Here is a 9,773-nt window from a genome sequence, read left to right as displayed (position 1 = left end):
GACAGACGAGTGGTGGCCGTTTGGTTTTATGTCTAGTAGGAACCAGTCCCTAAAGAATGACATTCTGCTTAGAAAACTATAGTATCAGTGAAAAAGTAGAAAACCCCCATATAAATGGATAGTAACAGTGGCAGTGATAATGTTATCAAACATAAAAATAATAGTGAAGATGGCACAGAACTGGGTAGGATTTTGTTCTGCTATGTATAAGATTTCTATGAGTTGGCACTAAGGCAACAATTATTGCTACAAAAATCACGGAAACTTTTTAAAACAAAAATGTCAAAATGTGAAACCTTTTCCTCAACATACCCTGATTCTTTCTAGTCATCTACACGCTGAAGACCTTTTTGTTTTTGTTTTCCTCATCTCTCTAACCCTTTCTTGGAGTCCTGGTGTGGTGTTGTAGGATAATAGGAGAAGCACTGGACTACAAGTTAAGTCTGAACTTCAATGTCAGTAGGTCAAACTCACCAGTTGTCATTAAGTACCATTGAGTTGATTCTGACCCATAGTGACACTGTATAGTGTTTCCATAGAGACACTGGTGAGCTTGAACCACCGATTTTGCAGTTCAAACTACTTTGAAGTCTGATGCATTAGCCCACAGCAGCACTCTAAGACTCGCCAGTAGCTCCTTGCAAACTCTATACAGAGTTGCTATCAGTCAGAGCCAACGCGACAGCACTTTAGCAACAACAACAATCCTTAACTAAACACTGGACTATTAACTTCAATGTTGGATGTTCAAGCCCACTAGATGTTCCTTGGAATTCTTATGCAGGGTTGCTGTAAGTCTGAATTGTCTCAACAGTACACAGCAACAACACTTTCCTAAAGAATTCTAAGCTATTTAATTTACTGTTGTTGTTAAATGTCATGGAGTCACTTCCTATAAAGAGTTTCTGAAAAGTTGCTGGTGGATTTGAGTGGCAAACTTTGAGATTCAAACTGACCTTTTGGGTCAAGTGCTTATCCTACAATGCCATAGTTGTTGTCAAGTTGGATCTTATTCATAGCAATCCCATGTACAACAGAAAAAAGAACAAAACAAAACACTGCTCATTCCTGCAGCATCTTCACCATCTTTCCTATGTTTGAACTCATTACTGCAGCCACTCATTGAAGGTCATAGTCTTTTGCACTGACTCAATACTGTATGTAACATGATGTCCTTCTCACAGGACTGGTCTCTCCTAAAACCATGTATGACATCTTGCCATACTCACATTCTGATTATACTTCATCCAACATAGATTTGTTCATTTTTGGAAGTCAGTAATATAGTCAATATTTTTTACAATACCATAATTTGAATGCATTATTTTGTCTCCAATCTTGTTAATTCATCAGCCAGCATTCCCATACATGTATGGTGACTGAAAGTTCCATGGCTTAGATTAGACAAATCCAGTAGAGTTTGTCTATTTCTATTTCCAACTTTCTAAGGAAGTGTCATACCATTTTCCAGAGTGGCTAAACAATTTTCCAATCCCACCAGCAATATAGGAGGGTTCCAGTCTCTTCATACCATCACCAGAATGTGTTGTTTTCTGGTTTTATGAGCTTCATTTTTAATGCTGGTGGGAAATGATGTCTCATTGTTGTTTGAATTTGTTTCTCTCTAATGGCTAATGATCATGAACTTTTTTTTGTTTGCTTCATGGCTGCCAAAATGTCTGCTTTGATGAAGTGTCTGTTCAGATCATGTGTCCAATTTTTAACTGAGTTGTTTCTCTTTTTAATAAATACATATTGTAGTTTTATAAAATTTTAGATCTTAGTCCTTTGTCTTATATGTCATTGCAAAAACTTTTTTCCAAGTCTCTGGGCACTCTTTTATCTCTTTTGCTATGAATATAAATCTTCAAAACTCCTTTTCTCAGACACTTTCTATGTTACCTGGGATTGGTGTCTAAGTTCTTGTATGTCACTTGGAAATTCATCTTATTTTTATATTTCAGTTACATTTGGGCATAAGGGAAATTGTATATATATATATATATTGGTTGTTGTTATTTAGTGTCATTGAGTTGATTCCAACCCATAGCAACCCTGTATAGGGTTTCTGAGGAGTGGCTGATGAGATTGAACTTCCGACTTTGCTGTTCAAACCATCCTTGTAGTCTAACACATAAACACACAGCGTCACACAAGGACTCATATATATTTTAGCATAACTGCTATATATAATGTGGCACTGTGGGACATTGCACTGGACTTCAAGGTCACTTTGATTCTCAAGGCCAGTGTTTCAAATTCACCAGCCCCTCCTCAGAAACCTATATATAGTAGCGTCACTGGGCATCAAATTCGACACAACAACCCTTGAAAACAACAACAATATCCTATTATGGAGTCCATGTGTGGCAATCTAAGATAAGTACTAGCTTCATAGCTTCAAGGTCTATATTCCAAACCCACCAGCCTCTCCTTGGATGCCCTATCTAGGGTTGCTATGAGTCTGAATAGACTTGGTCACACTTAGCAACAACAAAAAGGCATGTTTTTATAAGTATCCCTGGGTAGTGTTCTAGATTAAGAAATGGACTGATAACCACAAGGTCAGGAATTTGAATCTGCCTGTCATTCCTCAGGAGAATGATGAAGCTTTCTGCTCTGCTAAAGATTTACAGCCTCAAAAGCCATATCCAGGGTCCCTATGAATCAGTTGACTTGGTGCCACACAGCCAGTACCATCATCATGTCTATGGGCATGCAGTGACTCATTAGGATAAGTGCTGGACTATGAAACACAAGGACAACAGCTCAAGATCACCTGCTGCTCCACAGGAGAAAGATGAGGCTTTCTGCTTTCAAAATATTTACAACTTTGGAATCTTTACAGAGTCACTATGATACCATGTCCAGAACTAATTCAAGGACACTTAACAGAAACAACAAATCTTATTATATTTGAACTATTATTGTATGTGTTTGAAATGAATGGAAATAAAATGGCACAGAGTAACATTATAATCCCAGTTTATATCATGTAGGTTTAAATATGTCAAATCACTATGGATTAATCAAGTTTCTGTACATATAGAAACCATGGTTGACTAAATGGATCAGCATGGAAAAATATTGAATTCAAACAATGAAAAGTTTTCAAGTGAATAATCACATGAAACACCATCCTAATATATTAAATTTTGATTAAAATCTATCAAAATTTACTGAGAGTCTGTATACACTATGTGCCAATGACTTGCCTATGAAATGTAATTTCTTACAACAATATGGAAAATCAAAAGCCATAATTTTAACCTACAGTCTTCCAATGTAAATAATATATTTGAAACATAACTGTATATGGAAATTGAAAAAAATATTTATAATACTCTAAGAAGTACCACAGAGCTCTGGTAGCTGAGTGGTTATAAGTCAGGTTGAAAACCTCAAGGTCAGCAATTTGAAACTACCAGCTGTTCTGAGGGATAAAGATGAGGCTTTCTGCTCCCATAAAAATTTACAGACTCAGAAACCCTATGCAGGGTCACTATGAGTTGGAATCAACTCCACAGCTAATAACCAACACTATCACCATAACAGTTCTGCCTCTATTGGTAACAGTCAGAATTAATGATAGAATAAATTATCATATGATTTATGAAATATATAGACTGTAATTAAGGTTTATGAAACAGTCAATTCGCTGTAGAAGAAACTTTAATAAATGTTCATTTTTACAGTCTCTCAGCTATATTTTTTTGCATATTTATATATTTATACATATAAACTGTGGAGTCCTGGTATGGTGCTGTGGGTTAATGTGCTAGACTGAAAAATTAGTTTGAAACTCAAGGTCAGTGGTTCAAATTCACCAACTGCTCCTCAGAAACCCTATAAAAGGTTGTTGTGGCTTGGATGCAACTTGATGACACACAATAACAACAACAACTTGTAAACTGTACTTCCCCACCAGTAGTCATTCAGTTCACCTTTCTTGATAACATTAACTAGATAATGACATCCTTGATTACACACAGAGAAGATACAACAGGAGTTCCAAAGGAAAAACAAAAAACTGGGAAAACAACTGAAAAATAATGGTGGGTACATGAGTATCAAGGATGTAACTTGGAAATGAGCGGACACTGGTGGAGAGAGGTGAATGGCACACACCTTTTCACACTGCCAGGGACTCAACAATCCTGAAATTCACATTCTAAAGTCTTGGTCTTTTAGGATTTTTACTGCCCTTGGATCAGAATGACATAAAAACATGTTGGTGTAATGAGGCTCTTTGAATATTGAGCCTCCAGGGATACAGATATTAAATAGCCTGTGAAATCTTATTTAAGAGACCTACCTCTTTAAGGAGCTAGAGCACATCACTTTCTTTCCAGAGATGATATTTTTTATACAGGAGTCTAGTATTTCACTCAGACCCTCTGTCTTTCCTGAAGACCCATGTTTTATCATCTACATCCGAAGTAGATTTCAGACACCATTCCTCAAGGATGTCAGTCAGGTAACCTAAAGTTTCCTACTTTAAATTTACAAAGGATGAGAGGTTTTTTATTACATGCGCATCCAGGAGAATGATCCATGTAAATAAAATAGAAGCAGGGAAGAGTGGGTGCAAGATTCTCATGAGAATCTGGTTTGTCTTTCATTTTCTTGCCAGGTATTCTTATATTTTTGTACCAATATCAAAGTTATTTTGCTAGTGTCTTGCTCTGTCACTACAATTGTAAGAATGATTTTCATGTTGAGCAATAATGTAGTCAAACATGATCACTGATAAAAAAATTTTGACATTGACTTACATTCTTGTGATGATTGTGGTAGAGACTGATTTGTCAATTTCATCTCATATTTCTGGATTAGTTCATCTTTGTGGTATCTCTACAGTCTCACTCAGAACTCAGGGAAAGGAGGTCGAGACCCGAATAAACTCATAGTATAGCTATTTGAATAGAGCAGTTTGAAACTGCCAGCCATTCTGCAAGAGAAAAATGAGGCTTTCTGCTCCTATAAAGATGGGCAGCCTCAGAAACCATCTACACGGTGGCTGTGAGTCAGATTCGACTCCACGGCACACCACCACAAAATAGAAAAATGTTACTAAATGATTATATTGATCATAGTATCACAGATATTGTAATGAAAAATTACCACCCTTTCATTTCAAGAATAAATTAGTCCTCGTTTGGTGCGGTGGATTAATTAGTTAGATTGAAAGGTTGGTTTGAACCTCAAGGTTGGTGGCTCAAGCTCACCAGTCATTATTGGAAGCCATATACAAGTCACTATGAATTAGAACTGACTCAACGGCATTTATCAACAACAGCAATCCTCTATAATATAAATTTAAGGTCTTGTTTTCTCTTTATCAAGAACAAGTAATATGCATGCAGAATGTATCTTATTTTTTTTGCATTCCACTCCATACTCTCCTCCTTCCAACAATAATGACTGCCTTTGGTAATGCTGTTGTTGCTACAGAGGGTCTAGGGATCACACATTTAATTGTTTTGTAATACTATCTTTCTATTAGATATATTAACAACGAAGAACCCAGAAATCAAACAAGTGTTTCAAAATTCACCCTCTTAGGAATGACAGAGGATCCAGAATTGCAGCCCCTCATCTTCAGCTTATTTCTCATCATATACTTGGTCACTATCCTAGAAAATGCACTCATTGTCCTAGCTGTATGCTTTAACTCCCACCTGCACACCCCCATGTACTTCTTTCTCTTGACTCTGTCCTTTAATGACATCTGCTTAAGCACAACCACCATCCCAAAGATGCTGATGAATATCCAGACAAAAGATCAGAGCATCAGTTATAAAGGTTGCCTTAACCAGATTTTCTTTGTCATGACTTTTGCACCTTTTGAAAATTTTATCCTTGCAATAATGGCCTATGACCGTTATGTGGCCATTTGTCACCCACTGAGATATACCGTCATCACGAACTCATACTTCTGTAGTCTAATGATTCTACTTTCATTGTTCATTAGTATGGTAACTGCCCTACCTCATAGTCTTATGATTTTGCATCTGTCCTTCTGCACAAATCTGGAAATTCCTCAGTTCTTCTGTGAACTCATTCTGGTTCTTAAACTTGCCTGCTCAAGTACTCTCATCAATAATATCCTGATATACCTTGTGGCTTTCATATTTGCTGGTGTTCCTCTTTCTGGGATCGTATTCTCTTACACTCGGATTGTCTCCTCTGTTTTGAAAATGTCATCAGCATCTGGAAAGTATAAAGCTTTTTCCACCTGTGGGTCTCACCTCTCAGTTGTTTCTTTATTCTATGGGGCATCTATTGGTTTGTACCTAAGTTCTTCATTCACACACTCTCCCAAGAAGACAGTTGTAGTCTCAGTGATGTACCTTGTATTCCCTCAACTGATGAATCCTTTTATCTACAGTCTGAGGAACAGGGACATAAAGGTAAGCTTGAGAAAAGTCCTTGGTAGGATACTTTCTTTATAGTAACTGTGTCATCTGTGCCTATTCACCAATTATTGATACTTGTCACTGTGCAATAGAATCAACATCCATTCATCATATACAAAATGACTTTTATATATCCTCAAAGTGGTTTTAAATGACAATAAAATATTTGACCATCGTCAGTGAAGAAGTCTTTTGTGGCTCATAGTTAAAAAGAATCTTAGACATCATTGTGCCAAAAAAATAAAATAATCTATGTTTCATTACAAAAATTCCATGAGTAGACAATTAAATGGAACTGAAATTTATGGGTTCATAAGCTCTGCATGTGGTGACTTTATTGTAGGACTTGTTCTTCATGATCACTAAATATTGTTGCAAATGAAATACCACACAGGATAATGAGAGGGAGAAAATTTACTGTCCTCCCTGGGCCTACAGATAATATATTTCCAAATGAATGGTAAGATGACATGCCTTCAGTAGTGGGTTAAATATTTGCCCAAAAATGTTACTTTCATGTTCTAATTCTAGAAACTGTAATTATTACTAATGTGACAAAAGGTGAATATCACCTTAAAAGCCTGTATAACTCTGAAAGGCCTAATTTCAATCACATGCATACTTATAACATAGACAGAGTAGAGCACTCATTGAAAACTAGGAGGCAACATGACCACAAAGGGAGAGATTGGAGTGATATGACCAGAGACTAAGAAATACCTAGAGCCACAAATGTGTTCCTGACTGGAAGAAGCAATGAATATGTTCTCCTTTAGAGCCTGTCATTCATTGTAGTACATTTTTGCTTACACCTTGATTTCTGACATCCAGTCTTCAGAACTGTGAGATGATACATTTATCCTTAAGCAACCAAGTTTGTGTTTTTGGGGGTTTGGGGGTTCTGAAGCCAGTGGAAACATATATTTCCCCATCATCAAAGAGAAAAGGATCATAGGTCCCTTTTTAATCTTATTTCTTATGTAGGGTAAATGATTACTATATAAAGATTCAATTGAACATCAAAATGTCATTCCACTAGTAAGAGAGCTCTAACCACAACAAACCCTGTATGCAATGCCTGCTACATATTAAGTACTCATTAAAACTTAACTAGAATCATTGTTTTCCATTTATTGCCAATATTTCTAAGCCATACAATCTCTCACACATTTATGCATTTGCTTAGCAATTCTTTTTGCTTATTATTCATTTAAGAGTCTGCTTCTATAAAGATTTACAGTCTCAGAAATACTATGTAGGGTTGCTATGAATTAGAACTGATTCAAATGCTGTGGATTTTTTGTTTTTGATTGTGAATTGAGTGGTAGTTTACATGTGAAATATTAGTTTTACATTCATTGTTTCATTGCAATGATAACAATCTCCTCCATGCATCATCACTAAATTGTAATTTGCTTCTATTTTCTCCTGTTTCATTTTTTTTTTTTTTTTTTAAGGATGTACACATAAATGCTCAGGAATATATAATCATTTAAACAACCAAAGGGCACATTCTGCAAGCCTCCTTCCTGGCCACCAGCACCTGGCTACCAGCACACTGCCTTTCTCTTTCCATGAGTCTAGAGGCATCAGCTGCTTCCTCTCTCCATATCCCCATCTCTGTCTCTATCTCTGGTGTTGCTGATTCTTTGGATAGGGTCCCACATTCTTCTTGTGCTCTTCTCTCTTGATGGTCCTAGGGTCCTCTGTTTCTGGACTGTAAGATTAATTACTCCCCCAATTTTTACAAAACTTCTACCTTATAACTGTGACAGTCGCAGTTAGTCATGATAATAAGTACTCATTATTGAATCATAAGAACCTTATCCCCATCTCTTTTTTAAATTTTTAAAATTTTTATTGTGAATTGAGTGAAAGTTTACAGGGCAGATCAGCAGTTTTACATTCAACAAATCATATTCTTTTTTTCATTACAATGGTTATAATCCCCTCCATGTATCAATTAACAATATTTATCTCTATTCATTTTAGGTCTCTTTTTATTATTTATTTATTTTTAATTCAGGCATATATAATCATTTAAACCACCAAAGAGAGTGTTCTGAAACCTGCCTTCTGGCCACCAGCTCTCACTCCCTTCTCTTTCCATGAATCTAGAGCCCTCAGCTGCTCCCTCTCTCCATGTCCCCATCTCTGCCTCCATCTCTGGTGTGGAGGCGTCTCTGGATTGGGACCCACATTCCATTTGTGCTCTACTTTCTTGATTTTGTTAGGATTCCACTTATGGTCTTTTGCAATGCAAAGGCCCTGCCAGAAGCCCCTTTCACTGGGCAAGTTCTAGCCCCCTTTAAAGTATTCCAATCAGTTATAGGCTGAAGATGGACTTATGAACTTTCTATGTAGATGTTTCTGACTATTCATTTGTCTCTCCTTCAAGTGTCTATCTTATAATGGTCCTCTAGTTCAAATATTTTTGAGAAAAACATTTTTTCTATGAACAAGGATATTATTTTGAGGAGGATATGTTGAGCGTAAAAAACAAAGGACAAATGAAAAAGCAAATTAACAGGATTAGAAAGATGATTTTTTGCACAATCACAAATGAGAAGAATTGTATCTACAGATGTTGGTGTAATGACAGTAAAGTCTCACAGAAGAATTAAAGGAGTATCTAGAAAGTCTTATGATTTATTCTTCGAGGCCATTATGAAGAGTCTTGAATCCTCATACACTGCTAATGGGACTATAAATGGCACAACCACTGTAGAAAATAGTATGGCATTACCTTTTTAAAGGTGGCAATAGAAATACCATACGTTCCAGGAATCCCACTACTAGGTAGATGCATAACCTACAGAAATAAGAGCCCTGATATGCACAAGTATATATGTACTCCTATTAATAATATGATTCCCAATAGTCAAAAGATGGAAACAACCTAAATTTCCATCAACAGATTAATGGCTAATCAAACTATAACATTTATACACAATCTACACAACATTTAAGAAAAATGATGAAACTGTGGAACACTTCATGATATGTATGGACCTGGAGAACACCTTGTTGAATAAAATAAAAGGACAAATATTGTATGTAAATACTACTATAAAAAAAATGAGAAAATTTCTCACACTAGCAAAAATATTCTTTGAGAGTTACCAGGAGTGGAAGAGTAAATCACTAACTTGTGTAACGAGGAAGGTGATGTGTGATAAGGCTTGTTGTTGTAATTAAGTACCATGGAGTCGGTTCCTACTCACAGTGACCCTACACAGGGTTTCTGAGGCTGTAAATCTTTATGGGACCAGAAAGCCTCATCTTTCTTCCATGGAATGGCTGGTAGTTTTGAACTGCCAACCTTGAGGTTAGCAGCCCGATTTGAAACCACTA

General features: G+C 36.4%; 1 protein-coding gene across 1 annotated transcript in view; it reads left to right on the top strand.

The window, feature by feature from the left end:
- The window catches only part of LOC102833517 (olfactory receptor 7G2-like), a 16,032-nt gene extending 9,577 nt beyond the window's left edge, over window positions 1-6,455 (top strand). The window contains exon 2 of the mRNA XM_006877884.1: window positions 5,507-6,455. Coding sequence (XP_006877946.1) covers window positions 5,507-6,455 — 949 coding nt within the window. The remainder of the gene's footprint in view (window positions 1-5,506) is intronic.
- The last annotated feature ends 3,318 nt before the right edge of the window (window positions 6,456-9,773 follow it).

Source organism: Chrysochloris asiatica, unplaced genomic scaffold, assembly GCF_000296735.1.
Source record: "Chrysochloris asiatica unplaced genomic scaffold, ChrAsi1.0 scaffold00661, whole genome shotgun sequence".
Lineage (NCBI taxonomy): Eukaryota > Metazoa > Chordata > Mammalia > Afrosoricida > Chrysochloridae > Chrysochloris > Chrysochloris asiatica.
This window is presented reverse-complemented; position numbering and strand designations above follow the sequence as displayed.